The 25,965-nt window shown below is 52.2% G+C and overlaps 1 protein-coding gene across 3 annotated transcripts; it reads right to left on the reverse strand.

Annotated features, from left to right (window-relative positions):
- Positions 1-428: 428 nt before the first annotated feature.
- Positions 429-25,378, reverse strand: TBC1D13 (TBC1 domain family member 13). 3 transcript variants are annotated; one of them, XM_025358642.1, is made up of 12 exons: positions 25,209-25,378; positions 24,174-24,247; positions 21,797-21,837; positions 20,811-20,872; positions 20,559-20,658; positions 19,666-19,748; positions 14,999-15,158; positions 7,847-8,057; positions 6,876-7,039; positions 4,865-5,025; positions 4,573-4,630; positions 429-3,063 (listed from the first exon to the last, which is right to left on the reverse strand). In XM_025358642.1, exons 1-12 carry the CDS (start codon positions 25,229-25,231, stop codon positions 2,998-3,000), a joined length of 1,203 nt encoding a protein of 400 aa, XP_025214427.1. In that variant the 5' UTR covers positions 25,232-25,378; the 3' UTR covers positions 429-2,997. The 3 variants fall into 3 exon arrangements, with proteins under 3 accessions (XP_025214427.1, XP_025214428.1, XP_025214429.1); XM_025358643.1 differs by lacking the exon at positions 21,797-21,837 and having other exon boundaries at positions 25,209-25,349; XM_025358644.1 differs by lacking the exons at positions 6,876-7,039; positions 7,847-8,057.
- Between the last annotated feature and the right edge of the window lie 587 nt (positions 25,379-25,965).

The following is a 25,965-nucleotide window of genomic DNA, read 5'->3' on the forward strand; positions in this document are numbered from 1 at the left end:
AAGCTGCGGAAGGAGAATCGCTTGAACCCAGGTGGCAGAGGTTGCAGTGAATGGAGATCATGCCATTGCACTCTGGCCTGGGCAACACAGCAAGACCCCGTCTCAAAACAAAATAAAATAAAAAATAAGGAAAAGCTGTTGGATTTTGTCAAATGCTTTTTCCACATATAATGGGATGGTCTAAGTTTTTTTAAATCTAAAAAATAAAAGTAATCATGTATGCAGAACCTCCTTCCCCAGTATCATTCCCTCCTCCCCTAGCTGCAGACTGCTGAGGCTGAACTGGAAGAATCGAACAGGCACTTCCCAGAAGGATTTCCTGGACCTTTTTTAAGAAGGGCCACTCTAAGAGACTCTGAACTCCATCCCTGTTCAAACATTTTTCCCTGTTCTGAGGTCTCCAAAGTTTCAGCTCATCACAGCACCAATGCCCATTGCAAAGAACACATGATTTATTCAAGACAACTCGTCATCAACAGCACTGACTCAAGGAACAAAACAGATAAAAAACTACAGCAAACGTTCTGACCCTCTGGAGTGAGACCCGCTGAATTCATACAGCTCAATCTGTAAGTGTCCAAGATCCAGGGGGCAGGTTCTCAAGCAGGAAGCCTCAGGCACTCTGGTTCTGTGGGAACCTCCCTTGGGCATCTGCTTGAGAATCTGGGGAAGGGTCACTGTCAGGGCAGGTCCTTTCTGCAGGCGGTATCCTGCTGGGAGCTCAGCCTAACCAAGGCCTGGTCCCTGTGCTCTTGACCTTCATCTCAAGGCCAAGGAGAGGGCACTTGACCCAACTCTGCCAGCGAAGCAAATCAGACGGTGATTCAAGTAGTGTGGTCCCAGGAGCAAGGCGGGCGCAGACAAGAGCGAGTGCATTAGGAGTCCTGGGCAGTGAAGTAGTGTGGTCCCAGGAGGAAGGCGGGCGCAGACAAGAGTGAGTGCACTAGGAGTCCTGGGCAGTGTCTGCTGGGTCCCAGGCAGTGGCCCAAGGTTGTGAAGGGGTTGGAGAAGGGGCTGAACCACCAGCTGACAAGTACTGGAGAGAGGGTGGCCCAGGCCGGCAGGAAGCATCATGTCTCTGCCTCATCCTGGAGGTCCTGGAGTCAGCCCAGTTCTCTTCCCACCTTTACACTCAATTCCAGTACAGAACTCAGAGCCCACCCAGCCAGGACCTGCTGGAAAATCAGGCAGGTCCTAGAAGCATGGGGAGAAGAGGCTGACTTTGATCTTGGAAAATGAAGAGGATCTTGTCTCCAACTCCTTTCTACCTTCCTACACCCACGCCTCATCCCCAGAGCACTCACCAATGTGCAATACATAGCCAGGAGTCTGAATAAATAGTCAAAGTCTCCCAAATACTGCGCAGGTGCAGAAATCCAGGTGGCATCCAAGGAAAAGCCTGGTAGAAGAGCCCCCTGGGGAAGCCGTTTCTGGCCCACAGCCAGGCTTGGGAGGGCAGCGAGAAGTCCTGCCCACCAGACTCGGAAGGCTTTGGGGGCAGGAGGGCTGCTGGGGCCTGACTCCTGCCAGCCAGTCTGGAGGACAAGGGTACTCACTATGGCACCTAGCTTCCGGACGCAAACCTTGTACAAGGAGGGAGGTGACTTGGTGAGAACTGGGAGCGGCCAGCTGCCCCTGCTCAGGGTATACCTGCCCCAGCCCTGGGAACAGCTCAGGCAGGGGTCAGAGAAGGCCCTGCACCTCCCTCAGTCCGCAGAGGGTGGAGGGATACACAGAGGCACAGACATAGCCCTCCTGGTACTGGCAGGACCCAGGGCCTTTAAGCACAGCTACCCCCGGCCCCAGAGAAGCTTCCTCAGGCCCCACTTGTCCTTTGTGGGACTCACCCACCCTGGGTTGGGACCTGGAAGCCGAGGAAATGACAACTCTTCTGAAGCAACAGGTTCCGACCCTGGGCTCAGAATCAAGGTCCTTTTCTTTTGGGACAGGAGGGCCTCTGGGAGAACCTCCAGAAAAACCAGCTCCCCCTCTTCCTTCTCCCTCCCTGGGCAGAGCACAGGGGCAGGAAGCTCAAAGCTTCGTCCTTACTCAGCAGCATTTGGTTTCCAAGATTTCTGTGTAGGGAACGGGTTCAGAACCCTCTAAGTGAGGCACGGAGGGCTCCCTCGCAGTCAGGGGGACCCAGGAGCCTGGGGCTGGGGGATGGGAACAGGAGGCAAAGGCCAAGCTTGACCTCCAGGGGCCTTGCTGAGCCAGTCTTCTCATCTGTCTCCCAGGTTCAGGGGAGCAGAGGGAAGCAGGGAGAGGAGGCGGCTCAGGATAAGGCACCCCAATAGAGAAGGGCAGGGAGAGTAATGGACAGAGGAAACATGGAGCAAGACATAGTCCCACTCTGGGAAGGAGGCGGAAGGAGACAGGCAGAGAGGTAGAGACAGAGAAGGAGGGGCTGGGAGACCTGGAGGCCAGAGAGACCCTCACCCCCTCACACACACATACGCGGGGAGGAGACGCCTGGGGACTTGGGCCCACGTCCACACCAACCGACTACAGACAGACATCTGTGGGTGAGAGAGATGGCAGGCCTCTGCTTTCAGTGTTGCCTTCCCTGTGGAGCAGCCGAAGTACCCCACTCAGAAGCGGTTTCTGGCCCATTGGCCAAGCACCTCCCCTGACCAGAGCCCAGGAAAAGACCAGAAGCAGGAACCGAGGCTGGGGCAGCAGAGCCGAGGCAGGGAGGGGCCGCTGGGAGCCTCCCAGTGCCGGAAATAGCCCTGGCCCGGGAAGGACAACTTCCCGAGCTTCAGCCCTGCTCAGTATCCTGGGCAAAGAGGGCAGGGTGCAGGGCAGGCGGGGAGCTGGGCGTGGTGGCAGAAGAGGGAGCACAGCACAGTGTGTCCCCAGCGGGCACCGCCTGGGACTCGGGCCAACCCTGCGGTTTCCCCTCAGGCTGGGTTCCTACAGGTTTCTGTGAGTCCCGTGAGCCAGGGCACAGGGTCGGGTGGCTTCTCTCCCGAACATGAGCCTCTTGCCGCCGGGTTACTTTGAGTCTTGGAGTTCCTTGGCTTTCTGCAGGATCTGGCAGACATCTGTGATGGGGTAGTCCTGGGCACAGGAAAGGCCAACAGTTGCCTCTGAAGCTACCTCACCCCTGCCACACTGACACCCTCCCTGCTGGGACCCGTTGCCATGCTGGATCCTGGGCCTCAGGGGCAGGAGCATGGAATACCAGGCATCCCACACTCCCCAATCCCCAGAGCCCTGCATGCAGCTGACGCTACACCATGCAGCACCAACTCAACCGATCCACACACAACCACTCCCAGGCTCTCGCGGCCCTTTCCTCAGGACCAGACCGTGCTGCCTCAGCTCTCCCACTACTGCCACTGAACTCGAGCTCCCTTATGTGGAGTCAGTGGCACTGGGCCAGTGTCTGAGCATCAGCTCGAAGTCCCAACAGTGCTGTGAGTGGCTACTGTGATTCTGCTCATTTTCCAGATCTAGTCCATGAAGTTATGGAAAACCAACTCTAGGCTGGGCACAGTGGCTCACGCTTGTAATCCCAGCACTTTGGGAGGCCGAGGCGGATCACCTGAGGTTGGGTGTTTGAGACCAGCCTGACCAATGTGGAGAAACCCCATCACTACTAAAAAGTACAAAAAAAACTAGGCGGGCTTGGTGACGCATGCCTGTAATCCCAGCTACTCAGGAGGCTGAGGCAGGAGAATCGCTTGAACCCAGGAGGTGGAGGTTGCAGTAAGCTGAGATTGCGCCACTCTAGCCTAGACAACAGAGCGAGACTACGTCTCAAAAAAAAAAAAACAACAACAACAACAAACCAAACCCACACTAAGGCCAGGTGCTGGTGAAGAAGCTGAGACCCAGAGATGCTGTAACTTGGCTTGGGTCACGTGATGAGCACAGCAGAGCAAAACTGTGGACCTAAAGCTGTAGGCCCTTGAGCCCATCTTTTTTTTTGGAGACAGAGTCTTGCTCTGTCACCCAGGCTGCAGTGCAGTGGCGTGATCTCAGCTCATTGCAACCTCCACCTCTCGGGTTAAAGCGATTCTCCTACCTCAGCCTCCCAAGTAGCTGGAAATTACAGGCGCCCGCCACCACGCCCAGCTAATTTTTGTATTTTTAGTAGAGAGACGGGGTTTCGCCATGTTGGCCAGGCTGGTCTCGAACTCCTGACCTCAGGTGATCCACCCACCCCAGTCTCCCAAAGTGCTGGGATTATAGGCATGAGCCACCGCGTCCGGTGAGCCCATGTTCTTAATCTCTACACCCCAACCTCCTTCCCCTGGCCTGAGCATGGCCACCAGCAAGCGCAGCCACATTGTGGGCACCTGCAGTGTCCCGGGTGTGAACACCTATGTAGAATACACAGTTTGAAGACCAGGTCACTTGCTCAAGGCCACCCAACATTCCAGGTCAATGGCAGAACCAGGATTCAAACCCAGATCCAAACCAGATCTGCCTCAGGGGTCTGGACTCTAATCCCTGCTACGCTCCACTGCCCCTGCCCAGTCTGTCACAGTGGCTGGCGTGGGCGGGTGCCTGGCAAGTGCCGGCTTCATGGCAGTGGCTGGGCCTGCCCCCAACTCCCATTACCTGCAGCAGCCGCATGTTCACAGTGAAGTCCCCTTCCAGCAACTGCTCCCGGATCAGCCTATGAAAAGCAGCAGCAAAAGCGCTGGGACCTGGGATGCTCTGAGCACAGGCCCTGCCCACTACTCCCTCCCTACCCACCTCGAGTTTGGTTTGGCGCCGTCCCAAGGACTCCAGAAGCCCACTCCAGCCATGAGAGAGCAGCCCTGCCCACCCTTCAGGGCGGAGGGTCCTCCCGTCTGGCTTCTCCAAGGACCGCCCTGGTGAGCTGATGCCAGCTCATGCCCGCACTCACATGAGCATGGCGCAGCAGACGAGGAGGAGGAAGTCAAAGCGGTTGTCATCGGCGAAGAGGGAGTCCCAGATGCGGATGACATCAGGCAGCAAGAACTCCTGGGACAGCAGCAGTGTCAGCCAGCGGAAGGCGAAGAACTGGGGTTTGATGTTCTGTTCTTGCTGGGGAGACAGCGTGGGGGGGTGGGGAGCGGGACTCCATGTTGGCTGCTGGCCATGGAGCACCACGCAGTGGGTCAGAAGTGAATTCAGAACAGCAGGGCCCAGCATGCCAGGTGTGAGCACCAGGGCTGGCACCAGGCTGCCAGATAGCCTTGCTTGGAAAAGGGGCAGAGCCTGTTTGCTGCCAGCCAACATCCTCAGATCTTCCTATTTTTTTAAGAGAAGCTGGAAACCCAAACCTTTATGTAATAAGCTCTCCAGATTTATAAATGATGGCTCAAACTCTTCACACACTTTGCAGATGATAGCCTTGGGTTTGTGGATGTGCTGAGTGACCATCACAGGGCACTTACTATAAGCCTGGGCTATGCTCAGCATATTAACTATGTCCTCTCACTCATTTGATCCACAGAACAATTCCACAGGCAATTATTCCCACTACAGACGAGCCTTCTGGTCAGCCACAGTGAATATTAACTGAAAAAGCGTGCTACAAAACAGCAAAAGCATACTTCCTTTTTTTTTTTCCCCCAGAGATGAGGTCTCGCTGTATTGCCTAGGATGAAGTGCAGTTGTACAATCAAGGCTCACTGTAGCCTTGACCTTGAGAGCTCCTCCCTCGGCCTCCTGAGTAGTTGAGACTACAGGCCTGTGCCACTATGCCTGGCTAATTAGTTTTTAAATTTTTTGTAGAGACAAAGCTTCACTATGTTGCTCAGGATGGTCTCAACCTCTGGGTTCAAGCGATCCTCCTGCCTCAGTCTCCCAAAGTGCTAGGATTACAACTGTGAGCCATCACACTCAACCCATATTTGTTTAAAAAGAGATGATTATTCCTGGCCAGCCAGGCACAGTGGCTCACACCTGTAATACCAGCATTTTGGGAGACCAAGGTAGGCGGATCACTTGAGGTCAGGAGTTTGAGACCAGCCTGGCCAACATGGCGAAATCCCATCTCTACTAAAAATACAAAAACGAGCCGGGCATGGTAACGCATGTCTGTAATCCCAGCTATTAGGGAGGCTGAGGCACGAGAATTGTTTGAACCTGGGAGGTGGAGGTTGCAGTGAGCCGAGATTGCACCATTGCACTCCAATCTGCCCTCTGACAGAGTGAGAGTCCGTCTCAAAACAAAAGACAAAAAAGGGCTGGGCGTGGTGGCTCATGCCTGTAATCCCAATACTTTGGGAGGTCAAGGTGGGTGGATCACGAGGTCAGGAGATCAAGACCATCCTGGCTAAAACAGTGAAACCCTGTCTCTACTAAAAACGCAAAAAATTAGCTGGGCGCAGTGGCGGGTGCCTATAGTTCCAGCTACTTGGGAGGCTGAGGCAGGAGAATGGCGTGAACCCATGAGGCAGAGCTTGCAGTGAGTGGAGATCGCGCCACTGCAATCCAGCCTGGGTGACAGAGCGAGACTCCGTCTCAAAAAAAAAAAAAGATATGCTTAGATATGTATTTTATTTTTCATGAAACTTTTTGTTTATATGTAAATAAATTCCTTTTGTTTTATGAAATAAACACGGAATGCCAGTACAATTTTTTAAATTATATTAATTTTAAAAAATGAAGTTAACACTTACCTCAGAAGACTACTAATAGCTTAACCAATTAAGTTCATAATAAATGCCCTGCAGTATGCCTGGCACACAGTGGGCACCATTCTCATCTTTCCTTTTCCCTCCCAGCTTGCTGGGCTCTGGCCATCAGCTGCCTCAGCACATGGGTCAGTGTCCCGGGCAGCAGCAGCAGCCGCCACGTCTGACCGCCAGACCTCGCCCTGGGCTGGGATGGTGCAGCAACTCTCTGCCTCCTGTCCCTTTCCATCCCTCTGTTCCTGGGGTCCTCACCAGTTTCAGGTAGAGCTCCACGTCCTTATCCTTCAAGGTGGAGTAAACCTTCTCCATCTTGTAGGTGATGCCACACTGCGAGTCATCTAGGCTCTTGATGAAGTTGTCCCGGATCTCGGCCATGAGGTTGGTGAAGCAGAAGAAGGTGTCTGCCTCGGCGTGCTCTGGGAGAGACGCAGGATGGGGGCAGAAGTGGCGCACTCCAGGCCCATCCCACCTCTTACCTACCAGACATCTGCCCCGCTCTGAGCCCCACTGAGTTGCCCCGTCCTCGTGGTAGGGCTCAGTCCTTCCTCTGTCCTTGATCCCCTCCACCCCCAGGTTAAAGACATCGCATCTTTCTTCTCACATCTGGCAACACTGTACATTCACTTAGCAATTTATTACATACTCTCCTGATGACAATTTAAAAATTATTATTTAAATCTTCTGGCCGGGCGCGGTGGCTCACGCCTGTAATCCCAGCACTTTGGGAGGCTAAGGCGGGCGGATCACGAGGTCAGGAGATCGAGACCATCCTGGCTAACACGGTGAAACCCCGTCTCTACTAAAAATGCAAAAAATTAGCTGGGCGTGGTGGCGGGCGCCTGTAGTCCCAGCTACTTCGGAGGCTGAGGCAGGAGAATGGTGTGAACCCGGGAGGCGGAGCTTGCAGTGAGCCGAGATCGCGCCACTGCACTCCAGCCTGGGCGACTGAGTGAGAGACTCCGTCTCCAAAAAAAAAAAAAAAAAAAATTATTATTTAAATCTTCTAATTCGGCTTCCTATATATCTCAGAAATTAAATTACAAATATCAAGAGATCAGTAAACATCCAACATTCTAGAAGATCACAGCTGCAAAGGATCTCAGAGATGATCCAGGCCAACTCCTCAACTGGCAGAGGGAGAACAGAGGCCCGAGAGGGAAAGTGAGCTGCACAGCCTGGCACGGGCCAGCAAAGACTGCTGTGAGCACCAAGAGCCTTCTTACCTTTCCACTCACTGTTGGGGTCGGTGGCAAAGGTGTAGTAGAGGGGCCCCACGATTTCATTCATGCCTTGCACGTAAGCGATGCCAGGGTTGAGCTTGGCATAGATGAACAGGATCCGCTCCACCACCTCCCAGTGGGCCTCACAACCATTGGGCAGCACTTCGTACTCATTTAGGGATGATGGCGCAGAGTTCTTTTGTGGGGAGCTCATCTGGAGGAGAAAAGGAGGACCCCATCAAGAAAGACAATGCCAGGGTGGGTGGCTCATGCCTGCAATCCCAGCACTTTGGGAGGCTGAGGTGAGAGTTGAGCCCCAGTGGCTGGGGCTGCAGTGAGCTGTAATTATACCATTGCATTCCAGCCTGGGTGACAGAGCAAGACCCTGTCTCAGGAGAAAAAAACAAAAACAAAAAGAGACAACATGGGCCGGCCACAATAGCTCAAGCCTGTAATCCCAGCACTTTTGGAGGCCAAGGCAGGAGGATCACTGGAGCCTAAGAGTTCGAGACCAGCCTGGACAACATAGGGAGATCCCGTCTCTATAAAAAAAATGTAAATATTAGCCAGGTATGATGGCATGCACCTGTGTTTCCAGTTACTTGGGAGGCTAGGGCAAGAGGATCACTTGAGCCCAGAAGGCTGAAGCTGCAGTGAGCTATGATCACACCGCTGTACTCCAACCTGGGTGACAGCAAGACACTGTCTCACCAAAAAAAAAAAAAAAAAAAAAGGACAATGTGAAGGAGGACAATGTGTTCTTGCCAGAAATGTTAATGTTTACTGTTAAGCCTGGACCTAGCTAGCATATGGGACATACGTTGGCGCAGAGGAACAAGTCAAACACCACCATAAGGAAACAAGGAGACAAACCTAGAACATGGCACATTCTACAATACAACGACGGTCCTAAAACCTAACTTATGGTGGTAAAAGTCAGAGCAGTGAGAAGTACTAACTGGAAAGGGGCATGCAGGACCTTTCTGGATGTGGACATGTTCTTTATCTTGACTGACTGGCACTTACACAGGTACACACACAAGAAAAACATTTTCTAATTGTACACGTCATTGCACGTAAGTTACACTTCAATTTAAAACAAAAACTTTAGGGCCAGGCATGGTGGTTCATGCCTGTAATCCCAGAACTTTGGGAGGCCGAGGCGGGCGGATCACCTGAGGTCAGGAGTTCGAGATCAGCCTGACCAACACGGAGAAATCGTGTCTCTATTAAAAATACAAAAAAATTAGCCAGGCATGGTGGCACATGCCTGTAATCCCAGCTACTCGAGAGGCTGAGGCAGGAGAAGCGCTTGACCCCAGGAAGCAGAGGTTGTGGTGAGCCGACATTGCACCATTGCACTCCAGCCTGGGCAATAAGAGTGAAACTCTGTCTCAAAAAACAAAACCAAAAAAATACCAAAAACTTTAAATATGTCAAAAACAGACAACTGGCCAAGACTTTTCTTTCTTTTTTCTTCCCCCAGACAGAGTCTTGCTCTGTCGCCCAGGCTGGAGTGCAGTGGTGCGATCTCGGCTCACTGCAACCTCCACCTCCCGGGTTGAAGTGATTCTCCTGCTTCAGCCTGCCGAGTAGCTGGGATGACAGGCACCTGCCACCACGCTCAGCTAATTTTTTATATTTTCAGTAGAGATGGGGTTTCACCATGTTGGCCAGGATGGTCTTGAACTCCTGACCTCGTGATCCACCCAAAGTGCTGGGATTACAGGCGTGAGCCACCACGCCCGGGCCTGGCCAAGACTTTTCAAAAAGTCAGCTGTTAAGGTGATGGGGTTGGGGAGGAGAGGCCTAGTCCAAATCAAGAGACCAAAGAAAGAGAATCTCCAAAGATACCACTGGCACAACTGAGGACATCTCAGTCGTTCATGGGTGATATTATGGACTCATGGTTAATCTTCCCAGATGTGGTACTGGTAAGTAGGAGAATGCCCTTCTTCTTTTTTTGACATGGAGTCTTGCTCTGTCACCCAGGCTAGAGTGCAATGGAGTGATCTCGGCTCACTGCAACTCTGCCTCCTGGGTTCAAACTATTCTCCCATCTCAGCCTCCCAAGTAGCTGGGATTACAGGTGACCACCACCACATCCGGCTTTTTTTTTTTTTTTTTTTTTTAAGTAGAGAGGGGGGTTCTGCCATGTTGGTCAGGCTGATCTCGAACTCCTGACCTCAGGTGATCCGCCTGCCTTGGCCTCCCAAAGTGCTGGGATTACAGGTGTGAGCCACCGCGCCTGGCTGACAATGAATGCCCTTATTCTCAGGAGATCCTGCTGAAGTGCTTGGTGGTAAAAGGTCAGACATCTGCAACTTACTCTTTTTCTATATATAATACACACACGAATAAAGTAATGTGAAAAATGTTAACAACTGTTGCATTTAGATGGAAAATATACAGATAATTATCCAGTGTACTCTCCTTTCAACTTTCCGGAATGTCTGAAAATTTTCATAAGAAAAGGCTGGAGGCCGGACACAGTGGCTCACACCTGTAATCCCAGCACTTTGGGAAACTAAGGTGGGAGGATCACTTGAGGTCAGGAGTTCGAGACCACTCTGGCCAAAAATCTCTACTAAAAATACAAAAATTAGGCCAGGCGCGGTGGCTCATGCCTGTAATCCCAGCACTTTGGGAGGCCAAGGCAGGCGGATCACAAGGTCAAGGGATCAAGACCATCCTGGCTAACACAGTGAAACCCCATCTCTACTAAAAAATACATAAAAAATTAGCCAGGCGTGGTGGTGGCGCCTATAGTCCCAGCTACTTGGGAGGCTGAGGCTGGAGAATGGCATGAACCCGGGAGGTGGAGCTTACAGTGAGCCAAGATCGTGCCACTGCACTCCAGCCTGGGCGACAGAGCAAGACTCCTTCTTAAAAAAACAAACAGGCCGGGCGTGGTGGCTCAAGCCTGTAATCCCAGCACTTTGGGAGGCCGAGACGGGTGGATCACGAGGTCAGGAGATCGAGACCATCCTGGCGAACACGGTGAAACCCCGTCTCTACTAAAAAATACAAAAAACTAGCCGGGCAAGATGGCGGGCGCCTATAATCCCAGTTACTTGGGAGGCTGAGGCAGGAGAATGGCGTAAACCCGGGAGGCGGAGCTTGCAGTGAGCTGAGATCACGCCACTGCACTCCAGCCTGGGCGACAGAGCGAGACTCCGTCTCAAAAAAAAAACAAAAAAAACAAAAAAAAAACAAACAGGTCAGGCGCGGTGGCTCAAGCCTGTAATCCCAGCACTTTGGGAGGCCGAGATGGGCGGATCATGAGGTCAGGAGATCGAGACCATCCTGGCTAACACGGTGAAACCCCGTCTCTACTAAAAAATACAAAAAAACTAGCCAGGCGAGGTGGCGGGCACCTGTAGTCCCAGCTGCTCGGGAGGCTGAGGCAGGAGAATGGCGTAAACCTGGGAGGCGGAGCTTGCAGTGAGCTGAGATCCGGCCACTGCACTCCAGCCTGGGCCACAGAGCGAGACTACATCTCAAAAAAAAAAAAAAGGCCGGGCGCGGTGGCTCAAGCCTGTAATCCCAGCACTTTGGGAGGCCGAGACGGGCGGATCACGAGGTCAGGAGATCAAGACCATCCTGGCGAACACGGGAAACCCCGTCTCTACTAAAAAATACAAAAAAACTAGCCGGGCGAGGTGGTGGGCGCCTGTAGTCCCAGCTACTCGGGAGGCTGAGGCAGGAGAATGGCAGGAACCCGGGAGGCGGAGCTTGCAGTGAGCTGAGATCCGGCCACTGCACTCCAGCCTGGGCGACTGAGCGAGATTCCGTCTCAAAAAAAAAAAAAAAAAAAAAAAAGAAAAGAAAACAAAAACAAACAAACAACAACAAAAAAAATTAGCCAGGTGTGGTGGCACGTGCCTATGATCCCAGCTGTTCAGGAGGCTAAGGCATGAGAATTGCTTGAACCCAGGAGGCGGAGGTTGTAGAGCGCCAAGACCGTGCCACTGCACTCCAGCCTGGGCGAAAGAGCGAGACTGTCTCAAAAAAAAAGGTTGAAGATAAAGAGATGATGATCCCTACTGAAGACTCATGCAATGAGCACGGGTCCCCAACACCAGCTGCCTGTTAGGATCCCTTGGGAACTTTGTAAAGATTCACGTGCCTGGGCCCTGCCCTAGACCTGATCGGTCGGAAGCCCCAGAGGTGAGTGACCCATCTGAGAGAATCCAGGCAGTGACAGTGGATGAAGCCATCCTGGAAGCGTAGGGTCCTGGAGACATTAAACTCTCTCTCCCATAACATATACATACATATGTATGCATATACATGCAGGGATGTTCACACAGAGACACACATCAGTCACATTTACCAAGAGCTTTTTGTGCGGCAGACAGTGCTATATGGGTATTCCTCCATTTAATCCACTGAACAATCTAAAATATTCTCTCAACATTATTTTCAAGATGAGGAAACTGAGGCTGAGAAATGTCAGACTGCTCCTTAAATGTCTAACATTAGGTGGTGGCATCAGGACTTGACCCTGAACTGGCTGACTCCCAAACCTAAGGTCCAGGGCTTGAGGGCAGGCTGCCTCCTGAGGATGCCCAGGGCTTTCTGCTTTTGAAGAATCTGCACAGCCATGACCTCATTTCATCCTCTTGGCAACTCAGGGAGGGCAGAAATGATTATGCCCAGTTGATGGTCAAGGAAACAAAGGCCAGGATGTGAACCTGGTATGACTTGCCCAGAGTCACACAGACGGTCAACTTTAACTCAAACTGCCCAATCATGAACCCACAGGCTTAGAGATGAAGTTTCTGGTGGGTTCTCTGCTACCAGTACCAAAAGTTAAACTAGGTAAGTGCTCCTTATACCCAGTTACTACAGTGAAAGGAATGACAGGAGCCAGTCCCCTCCCTGCCCTTCAGTCAGGAAATCAGCAGTCAAGAGTGCCGCCAAGGAAGCCAGCCTCCTGGTTATCTCGCCACGCAATCTGCACTGCACAGTAGTTCTGCTGGACACCCAACTCTCGTAGGCACCTGCAACCCCGGATTGGCCATATCTGCCCCTGCCCGTCAGAGCTCCGATCAAAGTCATTCCCAGCTGGGTGTGGTGGCTCACGCCTGTTATCCTGGCACTCTAGGAGGCCCAGATAGGAGGATCGCTTGAGCTCAGGAGTTCAAGACAGTCTGGGTGACATAGCAAGACTCTGTCTCTATTTTAAAAAATAAAACAAACAAACAAAAAACAAAGTCATTCCCCAGGGGAGAAAAACTTTTGCAGTAGTATCTGCCCTAGCTTGTTGGAGGCTATAGAGAAGGCTTTTTCCATTGAAGGAAGACAGTGAAAGTTTAGGGCAACAAGCCACTATTCCAGATACCAAAGTAGGGGGTGTAAATTAAGGAATAAGGTAATATACTTGCTTGACTACAAGCAGTTTCTCAGAGTGACAGGAATCTATTAAAAGTTGGGGGTTCTGCCGGGCACGGTGGCTCAAGCCTGTAATCCCAGCACTTTGGGAGGCCAAGACGGGCGGATCACGAGGTCAGGAGATCGAGACCATCCTGGCTAACACGGTGAAACCCCGTCTCTACTAAAAATACAAGAAAATTAGCCGGGCGAGGTGGCGGGCGCCTGTAGTCCCAGCTACTCGGGAGGCTGAGGCAGGAGAATGGCGTAAACCCGGGGGGGCGGAGCTTGCAGTGAGCCAAGATCGCGCCACTGCACTCCAGCCTGGGGCACAGGGCAAGACTCCGTCTCAAAAAAAAAAAAAAAAAAAAAAATGTTGGGGGTTCTATCAGTTCCACCCCTGAGTCTCTCAGATCTAACTCTGCTGCATCCCTGCCCCCACCACCTCTTGCCTAGACAACTGCAGTGGTCTTCCAGGTAGCCTCTCTAGCACCACTCCTACATCTCCACAGTGCCTAAAGCATTTCTGACGCAAGCAGACGTGAATCACGTCACTGCCCTGCTTACAGTGCTGTAAACGATTCTCCCCACCCCTCATGACAACGGCCCCACGTGGCCTCACCAGCACCAACCTCTTCCTTCACTCTCTGCTTCTAGCCACCCTGGCCTCCCTGCTCTGGAACACGCCATGCTCTCTCCCGCTGAGCACTTCGGCCTATGCCCTCCTCTCCACCTGGAATGCGCTCTTCTTTTTTTTTGAGACAGGGTCTCGTTTTGTCACCCAAGCTGGAGTGCAGTGGTGCAATCTAGACTCACTGCAACCTCCACCTGCCGGGTTCAAGCAATTCTACTGCCTAAGCCTCCTGGGTAGCTGGGATTACAGGCACCCACCACCATGCCCCGCTAATTTTTGTATTTTTAGTAGAGACAAGGTTTCACCATGTTGGCCGGATTGGTCTCAAACTCCTGACCTCAGGTGATCCACCCGCCTCGGCCTCCCAAAGTGCTGGGATTACAGGCATGAGCCACCATGCCTGGCCAGGGCCAAATTTTTGTATTTTCAGTACAGATGGGGTTAAATCCCCGGGTTGGTCAGGCTGGTCTCGAACTCCTGACCTAAAGTGATCTGCCTGCCTTGGTCTCCCAGAGTGCTGGGATTACAGGCATGGGCCATTGTGCTGGCCGTTTTCTTAATTTTTATTTTTTTCAGACAGGGTTGGGCTCTGTCACCCAGGCTGGAGGGCAGTGGTGTGATGCAGGCTCACTGCAACCTCTGCCTCCCAGGCTCAAACCATCCTCCTACCTCAGCCTCCTGAGTAGCTGGGACTATAGGCACGCACCACCATGCCCAGCTAATTTTTCTATTTTTTGTAGAGACGGGGTTTCACCATGTTGCCCAGGCTGGTCTTGAACTCCTGGGCTCAAGCAATCCTCCTGCCTCAGCCTCCCAAAGTGCTGGGATTACAGGCGTGAACCACTGTGCCCAGCCCTATCACACTTTCTCACATTTGTAATGACCCCATTATAAGATTAGAAGCTGGCTCATTCACTCACTGTGACGCAGGGCCCTTCCCAGCAGCCATTACACCCAGCTGGGACACAGCGAACCTCTGTCACCCAACTTTCAGAAAGCGCTCCAGGATCTGGCAGCATCAGGATTGCTCTGAGTAACTATCAAGCAGATGGTCATGGCCCGACACCTTGTGGCCAGGAGTTTAAGAGAAAAAGGAAAGAAAAGACTGTTGGGGGAGTCCCTGGGGATCCCAGGTTGGCACTCACATTTGTGACCCCACTCCGGTTCCGGGCCACCGTCTGAGATTTCAGTGTAGTCTGTTCCACTCTCTTACGAAGGGTTTCAAACTCATTCTGGGGGTCCAGGATGAGGAGGCAAGGGTACTCAGTGGCCCTCTGGAAGAAGGAAATGTCTGGGCACAACCTCCTGTCAAGAGGGAACAGGAAAGAATCTTGTTACTCGGGGTGGAGGTTTTCACCATCCCATCTGCACCCTGCTGCCAGGAGACCCCAAGACTCCCCAAAAGCATTGTTTATTTTTTTGAGACGGAGTCTCTCACTGTTGCCCAGGCTGGAGTGCAGTGGAGCGATCTCGGCTCACTGCAAGTTCTGCCTCCCGAGTTCACGCCATTCTCCTGCCTCAGCCTCCCGCGTAGCTGGGACTATAGGCGCCCGCCACCACGCCCGGCTAATTTTTTGTATTTTTAGTAGAGACGGGGTTTCACCATGTTAGCCAGGATGGTCTTGATCTCCTGATCTCGTGATCCACCCGCCTCGGCCTCCCAAAGTGCTGGGATTATAGGCATGAGCCACCGTACCCAGCCAGCATTGTTTGTTTTTAATTACAACATTTTGAATCACTAGAGGTCAGGAGTTCGAGATCAGTCCGGCCAACATGGTAAATCTTGTCTCTATTAAAAATACAAAAATTGGCTGGGCACAGTGGCTCACGCCTGTAATCCCAGCACTTTGGGAGGCTAAGGCGGGTGGATCACCTGAGGTCGGGAGTTTGAGACCAGACTGACCAACATGGAGAAACCCGTTTCTACTTAAAAAAATACAAAATTTTACCCAGGCGTGGTGGCACATGCCTGTAATCCCAGCTACTTGGGAGGCTGAGGCAGGAGAATCACTTGAACCTGGGAGGCGGAGGTTGCAGTGAGCCGAGATCGTGCCATTGCACTCCAGTTTGGGCAAGAAGAGTGAAACTCCATCTCAAAAAAAAAAAAAAAAAATTAGCCAGGCGCAGTGGCAGGTGCCTGTAATCCCAGCTACTAGGGAGGCTGAGGCAGGAATTGCTTGAGCCTGGGAAGAGGAGATTGCAGTGAGCCAAGATCGCGCCACTGCACTCCAACCTAGGCAACAGAATGAGACTCGGCCTCAAAAAAATAACAACAACAACAATTACAACATTTCATTTTAAAAACAGTATTTTTTTAAAAGAGCAGTAGTCATTGTATATGTATACATACCCACATTTTATGTGTATTTGCAAATAGATACATACTTTTTTTAAAAAGTGTCATTATGGTCATACAACCTAACTCCTGTTTTAAACTCCAAACATCTTTCCATGTAAAAAAATTTATCTAGGTCAGGCACAGTGGCTGACGACTATAATCCCTGCACTTTAGGAGGCTAAGGCAGGAGGGATCACTTAAGCCCAGGAGTTCAAGACCAGCCTGGGAAACAAAAGGAGACCCCATCTCTATAAAAAATTAGTTGGGGCCAGGAGCAGTGGCTCACACCTGTAATCCCAGCACTTTGGGAGGCCGAGGCAGGCGGATCACGAGGTCCAGAGATCGAGAACATCCTGGCTAACATGGTGAAACCTCGTCTCTAATAAAAATACAAAAAATTAGCCGGGCGTGGTGGTGGGTGCCTGTAGTCCCAGCTACTTAGGAGGCTGAGGCAGGAGAATGGCGTGAACCTGGGAGGCGGCACTTGCAGTGAGCTGAGATCGTGCCACTGCACTCCAGCCTGGGTAACAGAGTGAGACTCCACCACAAAAAAAAAAAAAAAAGAAGAAAAAAAAAGAAAGGAGACCATCCTAGCTAACATGGTGAAACTCCGTTTCTACTAAAAATACAAAAAATTAGTCGGGTGTGGTGGCACACGCCTATAATCTCAGCTACTCAGAAGGCTGAGGCAGGAGAATCACTGGAACCCAGAAGATGCAGTGAGCCGAGATCATGCCAGTGCACTCCAGCCTGGGCAACAGAGCAAGACTGTACCTCAAAAAAAAAAAAAAAAATTAGCTGGGTGTGGTGGCATGTGCCTGCAGTCCCGGCTACGCGGGAGGCTAGGGCAGGAGGATCACTTAAGTCTGGGAGTTCAAGCCTTCAGTGAGCTGAGATTGAGCCACTGTACTCCAGTCCAGCCTGGGCAACAGAGCAAGACTCTATCTCCAAAAAAAAAAAAAAATTATCTAACACGCACAAACACAGAGTGGTTTGTAGTAGCAAAAGAGGTTTGGTTCCATAAGTTACACACTGTACAACAGAATATTACACAGCTGACCTGGAAAGACGTCCAAGACAGAGTGACAGGGAAAACAAGTTGGGAGATGGTGTCTAGAATGTGATCAAGTTTTTAAAATATATGTACTGCAGTACACGCACTTTTTTCAGACTTCTTATACTTAGCACATTGCAAACCCACTTCTAGAAGCACCAAAGGATGTGCTACCATCACTACCCACGTAAAACAGAACCTGGCCAGGCGTGGTGGCTCACGCCTGTAATGCTAGCAGTTTGCGAGGCTGAGGTGGGTGGATCACTTGAGGTCAGGAGTTCGAGACCAGCCTGGCCAACTGGTGAAACCCCGTCTCTCCAAAAAATACAAAAATTAGCCAGGCATCGTGGCACATGCCTGTAATCCCAGCTACTAGCGAGGCCGAGGCAGGAGAATCGCTTGAAACCTGGGAGGCAGAGGTTGCGGTGACCGAGATTGCACCACTGTACTCCAGCCTGGGTGACAGAGGGTTAGCCTGTCTCAAAAAAGAAAAACAAAACAAAACAAAACAAAACAAAAAAACAGAACCCATTTCCCTGAGTCACGGAGCGGTTCTTGACTTGAACATGGCAATCAGAACAACTCGTGGGTAAACACTGCACCAACCCCAGCCTGAGAGCACAAGAGGCAGTGCCTCCTTTCTCCTGCAGCCTGGCTGAGTTGCCCTGTGCGGGGGTCATATGGGGCCATCTGAAGATGAGCCTGGGCTGAGGAGCAGCACCCACGGTGGCAAGGGCAAGGAGTACCCTGCTTTATCCTGCCACGTGCCTTCTTCCCCGGCCACAGGGCACTTTCATGTGCTATGCCTCAGCCCAGCAGACTCTTCCACCCAGCCCGCTGCCTCCCTGCTGCCTCCTCCTCTTTCACATCTCATCCTGAGCCTCCTTTCTGGAAAGGCTTTCTTCGACCCCTCAAAGGAAAATAAGGCCTCCCTCTGATTCTCCAAAAGCACCAGTTTTTCCCTCCTTCACAGCATTACAGTATTTGCAATTATGTATCTGTTTCCAGGTTTAGTATACCTCTCCTGACTCACACTGGAAGCTCTCGGAAGGCAGAGACTGTTTCAGTCCTGCTCACTCCTAAACCCCTCCCGACACAGGTACTCAGCCATTCCTTGAGAAGGAGCTCAATGGAGGGCCACCTGTCTGTGCTGGTGCAGACTGACTTGGGCACCTGAGAGCTGCCCCTTGGAGGTTCTGAAGGGTCACTGAGGGTCAGAGTGTCGGCTTGTCCTGTCTGACCAAGTGCCGGGGGTCCCAGGCAGGCTGTTGTACAAGGAACAGGATAAGCTCCCAGGACCCTTCTCTGATGGAGATCTGATCATTCTAAGAGCCTCTGTATGTGCTAAGACCAGCACAACAGTCCCACGTATCTGTGGAGACCCAGCCCGTTCTGTGCCCTTAGCCTGAACCACCTTACTCCTACTTCACAATAAAGAGAGTAATGATCAGAGGGTGTGAGTCACTTGTCCAAGGTCACACAGCTAACAACCTGTGAGGGCGGAATGGAAACCAGGCAAATGGACTCCAGAACCCAAGCCCTTAGCCACTCCACCCACCTGTGGACAAGGTCTGCCTTCTAGCTCCTCACCTAGTCCAACACGCTGCCAAACTCCCCAGCCTGACAGGGCCGCAGCACCTCCACATTTCTTTACTAAGTGGAAAAGCACAAACACATTGTAGCTCAAGATTTTAAAAACTGTGTATCTGACCCTGTCACTCCTTTGCTCAAAACCTTTGCATGGCTGCCTCATGCTCTTAGAATCAAGTCCAAGGTCCGGCCCCTATCTGCCCCCCTGGCCTTGGCATTGTTCCTCAGATGTGTCAAGCTCTGCGGGCCCTCTGGACCTTGTCAAGGGCAGTTCCCTGCCCAATGTGGCCTTTGCTGCACTCTTCCCCTGAGGCCTCCCGCTCCTCAGATCTCAGCTGAATCACCGCCTCTCAGGTAAGGTTCCCCAAACCCCCTCAAATTTCCCTTCAAGAGCATTTACCACGAATGCCATCTGCTAAGATCTAATGGGCTGAATGTCTTGCCATCTTCCCTTCTAGGTTCTAAGATCCTTAAGGGGAGGGAACACATCAGTCTAGTCAGTGCTCACCCCTGAGCTTAGTGCTAAGCCTGGCATACAAGAGGGGCTCAATACTTGTTGAATGAATGTCAGATGAATCCATGAACGCCTGGGGTACGAATGAAATTCCAGCTCAGATAAGAACAGCCAGGTACATGCAAGGACAGAATATCCCTCGCTAGCCTCATTCTCAGCCTATCATCAACAGGGCCTGGACCCAACCGCTGAGACAATCCACCAGCAGCTCTGCAAACCCCCATCCATGGGCCTGGCCTGCAAATGGAAAAGACAGAGCTGCAGAGAGCCCCAGAAGTCCCATGAGCCAGCTCCCGGCCCCAGGCCCCCTGCCTACCGGACATCTTTGTCGATCTGCAGCAGCACCTCGTTGTCCTTGAAGTATGTGTTCCACCGGCTGTCAGGGTTGGGGTTGAGTGGCTGTGGGGAGAAATGAAGATGCTCTGTCGGAGGCCCAGATAGGCGCCTGGGCCCGATTTTATCCCGGAAACCTGAACAGTGGCCTTGCTGCAACAACCCCACCACACACTGAGATGTGGCCCTGACACCACCTGCAAGCTACTCAGAGGAGCCAACACAGCCCTTCCCACAGCCTCCTGAATCCGTTTGAACTCCACAGCCAGAAGCCCAGCCTGGCAGCCTCCTCTGAGTACATCTCTGCTGGGCAGGGCCTCTGTTCCTTTTCTGTCCATTGCTGTAGCTCGAGAACTTTGCATGTAACAGTTGCTCAGTAAATGTTTGCTTGCTGAATGAATGAATTCGGTTTCTTCAGCTCTCATTCATCGATGCTCTGAGTCGTCAATTCCTATTTGTGAGTCTGGGCCTGGGCCCATCCATTTCTTTCTCCCGTGCTGTGAAGCCCAGGGAGGAGCTCAGCATTTGAGGAGAACACGGCTTCCTGGCAGCCACAGAGGGCAGCCTAGCCTCCCTCCCGCCCTGCTCTGACTTTCTTCAAACAACAGGAATGAGGGTTGAAATAGACCATGTCCTCAGAGCACCTGACGCAGGGCTGCCCTTGCCATGCTCCCTGGACCCCAACTACCGTTTGTCTTACTGAGCTCAGGGCCCCCAAGCTTAGCGACCCAACACAGAAAGGAGGAACTGGGAGGTCCAGAGGGGACTGACACCAGACTGCACCTAGCCCCTGGCATGCAGGGGGCCTTGCCTGCTCCAAGGCCGCCACCCCTCCACATTCTGTATCCTGGGTCTCTGCTGGCAACCTCTACTCACGTGGTCCTCAAAAGTCACATCCTCCCTGGACACACCCATGTTGGCCTTGGCAATGCCAGGCTGGATGATCATTTCCCTCAGGAACTGGGCATACAGCTCCCTGCAGGAGACAAGCGAGAAGGATGATTCCCAACAGTCCTACCCAGGGAGCCCAGACCAAAGCAGCAGCTGCAGGAGGCAGGGCGGCCCCAGCAGCACCGGCTCCGTCAGATGCAAGGGCCCTCCTGTCACTGCCCTTACACGGGGTCTCACCTCTGTTTGGCCAGGATGGAGGTCCATGAGGCTCTCTCCAAGGGAAGGTAGTTCAAGAGAATCTGCACAGAGGGAGAGGGGCAAAGCTCTGGTGACCCTCCTGCATCAACGTCAGTCTTTAGGCGGGGCTGATAGGCCTCAAGAAAAACATCTCATAAAGTCCCAAGAAGACAAGATGGGCGGAAACCCAGGAATGCCAGCATGAGCTAGGTCTAGCCTCCCCCTTCCTCCCCACTGCCTCCCTCCTCCTTTAACCCAAATCAGCCCTTCCCTCTGCTTTTCCTCACACAGACTCTTCCACATGATCACCAGACCCTGTGCTGTGAAGGGCTGGAAACCAGGACACTGGGCTTCCATGGCCACCTGAGCTGGAAGCTTTGGGCAAAGCACAGCCTTTGTTTTGTCCCAATAAGCATGACTTTCACTGTACTTCACGGACCAGGAAGCAGAGGTCTTCGTTGTTGGCATTACAAAGTATCCCATCCCCGGCCGGGCGCGGTGGCTCAAGCCTGTAATCCCAGCACTTTGGGAGGCCGAGACGGGCGGATCATGAGGTCAGGAGATCGAGACCATCCTGGCTAACACAGTGAAACCCCGTCTCTACTAAAAAATACAAAAAATTAGCCGGGCGAGGTGGCAGGCGCCTGTAGTCCCAGCTACTCGGGAGGCTGAGGCAGGAGAATGGCGTAAACCCGGGAGGCAGAGCTTGCAGTGAGCTGAGATCCGGCCACTGCACTCCAGCCTGGGCGACAGAGCGAGACTCCGTCTCAAAAAAAAAAAAAAAAAAAAAAAAAAGTATCCCATCCCCAAGGGGAATTCCAGAGGACACCAAGAGGAACAGAAAACCCAGGACTTCCCAGAAAAGTTCCCTCAGACAAGCAAGGAAAGGTGCAGAACAGTAGGAAGAAGCCAGGGGTAGGGGCAGCCTATGCAGGAAAACCCAGGGACGCTCAGCAGAGCGGAAGCCCCACCCCAGGCACACCCACCTTCCAGCAGAGGCACCGCAGTCCGCCCTCACAGGGGATGCCTGTGGACACAGCAAGCAAAGGTCATGTCCCAGGCCAGAGTCCCAGAACCCCCAGCCCTTCACCTTGGAGCCAGCTAGCGGGGAGTAGAGTGGGCAAGAAGTCCTTCTTCAAGAATCATTTCCCCAAGAAAGATTACTAGACTGGATGGTTTGGTCTTTTTTCTTTGTTTGTTTTGAGATGGAGTCTCCCTCTATCACCCAGGCTGGAGTGAAGTGGCGCAACCTCGGCTCACTGCAGCCTCCGCCTCCTGGGTTCCAGCGATTCTCCTGCCTCAGTCTCCCAGGTAGCTGGGATTACAGACACGCACCACTATGCCTAGCTAATTTTTGTATTTTTAGTAGAGACAAGGTTTTTACCATGTTGGCCAGGCTGGGCTTAAACTCCTGACCTCAGGTGATCGCCCGCCTTGACCTCCCAAAGTGTTAGGATTACAGGTGTGAGCCACCACACCCGGCCCAAACAAGATACAATTTTTTTTTTTTTTTTTTTGAGACAGAGTCTTGCTCTGTTGCCCAGGCTGGAGTGCAGTGGCATGATTTCTGCTCACTGCAACCTCCACCTCCCCGGTTCAAGCAATTCTTCTGCCTCAGTCTTGCAAGTAGCTAGGAGTACACATGTGAGCCACCACTCCTGGCTAATTTTTGCATTTAGTAGGGACGGGATTTCACCATGTTGGCCAGGCTGGTCTCGAACTCCTGACCTCAGGTGATCCACCCGCCTCAGCCTCCCAAAGTGCTGAGATTACAGGTGTGAGCCACCATGCCCGGCCTGGAATGTTCTTTTGAGGATAACACCTTCACATCCTTGATATTCCTTCCTCAGGAGCAGCCTTTACCAACCACCATCTCATCCCAATTCAGGTCAGTTCCCCCGTTATAAGCAATAATGGCTCTGTTACTATTTCATAGCATCTGTCATAAGTGGAATTGTTATATATATACACAACAGTGGTGTGTTTTCTTAACGTCTGTAACCCCTACTACTGGGTAAGCCCTGGAAGAGAAAAACCACACCTATTATTCCCAGCGTCTAGCACAGAGCATTGCACGTAGAAGATATTCCATACGTATTTGTGGAATATAAACTAAGCTATGAATGCTAAGTATTTTGTGCTTTACAGGTATTATTTCATTTAATCCTCATGATAACCCCAGTAAGTAGGGAAGATTAGCATAATTGTCCTAAGAAGGAAACTTAACTGTAAAACTCTTAACTACTAACACTGACTACCTCCCCTTTGGGGCCTGTATTTCACTCCTGAACAGAAAGACAAAGTTCTCCTCCAATAATATCAGGAAGCTCACTAGAGCAGTTGCTGCTATAGTATCCATGGTACCATGAACATGAGCTAATGCCTCCACTTCAGAATCTATATGATGATGGCAGGGACAATATAAGAAGTTCTTTTTTTTTTTTTGAGATGGAGTTGCACTCTTGTCAGCCAGGCCAGAGTGCAATGGTGCAATCTCAGCTTGCTGCAATTCCCAGGTTCAAGAGATTCTCCTGCCTCAGCCTCCCAAGTAGCTGGGATTACAGGCAAGTGCCACCATGCCTACCTACTTTTTTATATTTTTAGTAGAGACTGGGTTTCACCATGTTGGCCAGGCTGTTCTCAAACTCCTGACCTCAGGTGATCCACCTGCCTCGGCTTCCCAAAGTGCTGGGATAACAGGTATAAGCCACGGTGCCCGGCCAGAAGTTCTTGCTGGCAAAGTTACAGGGGCAAAAAAGTGACAAGAAGCGATGCAGAACACGTTGGGATATTTTTTAAAACAGGCAAAAAGAGAGTTATCTTTGTGCTGGTTGGGGCAAAGTCTAACAAGGCAGGATCGGCTCCTTAAAGTCAGTGTCCCAAGGCTATTTCACCGCTAACCAGCTAACCAAAGTTTACCGCCGCCTCAGGCAGCTTAGACCCCAAGCTAGGGAGAGAACCAGGAACCACCCTGCAGTTAACCAAATTTGCCAACACAGGAAGCTGGCTAAGGAATGAGGAAAGACTGTCCTGGGCTCAAAAGGGTCCCCCCATTCTCATTCTCCAGTCTTCAGTCCTGTCCTGTTACTCTCAGGAATCTGGCACCTCCTGTCGAAAGCCTAAGGGCAAGGCACACTAAGTGCGGCCACTACCCCTCTGGGAAACCCCTCCAAGCTCAAGGCAGTCACTGCCTGTTCAGCCTACAGAATCTGGAGAAGGCCCCAAGTGTAATTTCCTTCTATGGCCCCAGCCCCCAGCAGCTGGGCCCCAGAGCTGACCAGGTGTGGCCTTGAGCACCTCCCCGGGAATTCTAGCCACAGGGCTGCTCTAGGGAAACCCTGAAAATAAAGAATGGCTTCTTACCACTAAAGCTGAGTTCCCGCAGCTTTTCCAAAGCAATTGAGGGCTCCTTCAGGACATCCTGGAAATCTGCAATTCTAGAAGGGGAGACAGGGAGGCAAATGAAGCACGCTCATATCGGCTCAGTGAGACCCACGGCCCTCAGCTCCCTCACACCGCCAGTTTCCAACCTGTGCCTCTCTTCCCTTTAGGACATAAAAATCACACAGCTTAGTCAAGGTCCTCACAAGAGACAGCTTTGGAGAACAACAAAACCATATTTCACTTCTTCCTCTACAACCAGAAACACAGAATGCCAGGGAAGAAACTTGAGAGATAGTCTTGTCTAGAAGTTCCCAAATGTGGACCATAAAATTAGACACATTCCAACATTCTAATATTTAGTGAGCTGACGTTTACTGGGCACTTCCTGCCGGCCAGGCCGGGTCCACAGCACAGCCACCAACTGAACTCCTTGGACCTCAGGAACCAGGAGTAATTTGATCTGCAGACAATGGACAACGCTTACAAATACAACCATTACAAGACCTCTGGGCCTGCCAAAAGACAAGGACAAAGAGTTTAAAAACCACGTCCTGAAGGAAAACTGAAGAGTGAGCAAAATTCAGCCAATGCTGCAGGATCTGGCCTGGGGGAGGGGCCAGACTGGAGAATGCAAGTTCTCTAGCAATCCTAGTAAGAAAAAAGCACGGAGGACAGGGTGCACTTGGAGAGAGTACAGGAGCAGGAGACTCAAAAGGGGGAAAGGGAGAGGGCGGGGCATGGGGGTCTGGATGAGGAAGACTCAGGGGAAGAGGGAAACCAGGGGTCCAGGATGAGGGAGGCAGAAGGAGTGACACCAGGGGCAGGAGAAGGGCCACCTCTCCGTCCTTCCTGCAGCCCACAGGCAATGAGGTTAGGTGGACGCTCGAGACCCTCTGCTGGGGTGGGGGAAGGTCTGCCGATTCCTAGCCCCACCCGCGCTTCCCCCTTCTGAGGGGCAGAAGGGGCAGCCTGGCCAGGAGGAGCTCAGCCGGGTCAGGCCCCGTAGCCCCTTACCGGCTCTTGTGCAGACTTGACATGGTGTTGACTTCCGGACCCCCCAGCCGCCTCCGCCGCCTGCGCCTCGGCCGCCTGCGCCGCCACCACCGCCGCCCCCCAGGGACGCGGGGCGCTGGGCAAAATCCTCCGGCGGGAAACGCAGCCACTAGCCTGCGCGTTCCGCCGCCCCGGCCCCGCCCCGCCTGTCACGTGCCACCCCTCTACTCTCACGCTTCCACCCGGTACCGGAGGCCACTGCTGACCTGGTTGGGCGGGGCAACCTCGGGTCGGGTGGGCGTGGCAATAGCGGGCCGGGAGTCCCCAGGGCCGCGGATCCTGCCGGCCAAATTTGAGAACCCGCCGGTGACAGTGCAGACTGTATGTCTCTGGACTATTCCTTGCGCTTCCCTGGGCCTCAGTGTCTACTTACGCAATATATGTGTCACCCTGTCGTCTTCCTTGCAAGCCCTGTAATTAACTACTGCAAGATTGTTACAGGAGTCTCGGCCTCCCCTGCTCAACTGGGCAGGCCCCCCAGCTTATCTTGGTCTCTGCAGAGTCCTCAAGGCCTGTATAGCAGGGACTCCCATGAACCACCGTGCCCGGCCCAACCCTTTTTTTTATAAAAAGTATACCAGCCAACCCTATAAAATGTTAGGAAGACAGGAAAACACACACACACACACACACAAATAATATCTTTAAAAAAATAGGGGCCGGGCGCGGTAGCTCAAGCCTGTAATCCCAGCACTTTGGGAGGCTGAGACGTGCGGAT

The sequence above is a fragment of the Theropithecus gelada genome, chromosome 15, assembly GCF_003255815.1.
Source record: "Theropithecus gelada isolate Dixy chromosome 15, Tgel_1.0, whole genome shotgun sequence".
Taxonomy (NCBI): Eukaryota; Metazoa; Chordata; class Mammalia; order Primates; family Cercopithecidae; genus Theropithecus; species Theropithecus gelada.

What these genes read in the sequence shown, in the direction of transcription:
- TBC1D13 (XM_025358642.1), bottom strand. Translation starts at nt 25,231, where the DNA reads ATGTCAAGTCTGCACAAGAGCCG. An exon ending in TGCGGTGCCTCTGCTGGAAG is followed by an intron (nt 20,873 to 21,796) that starts GTGGGTGTGCCT and finishes CCCTCTGTGCAG; the next exon opens with ATTCTCTTGAACTACCTTCC. An exon ending in CCCCAACAGTGAGTGGAAAG is followed by an intron (nt 7,040 to 7,846) that starts GTAAGAAGGCTC and finishes CGTCTCTCCCAG; the next exon opens with AGCACGCCGAGGCAGACACC.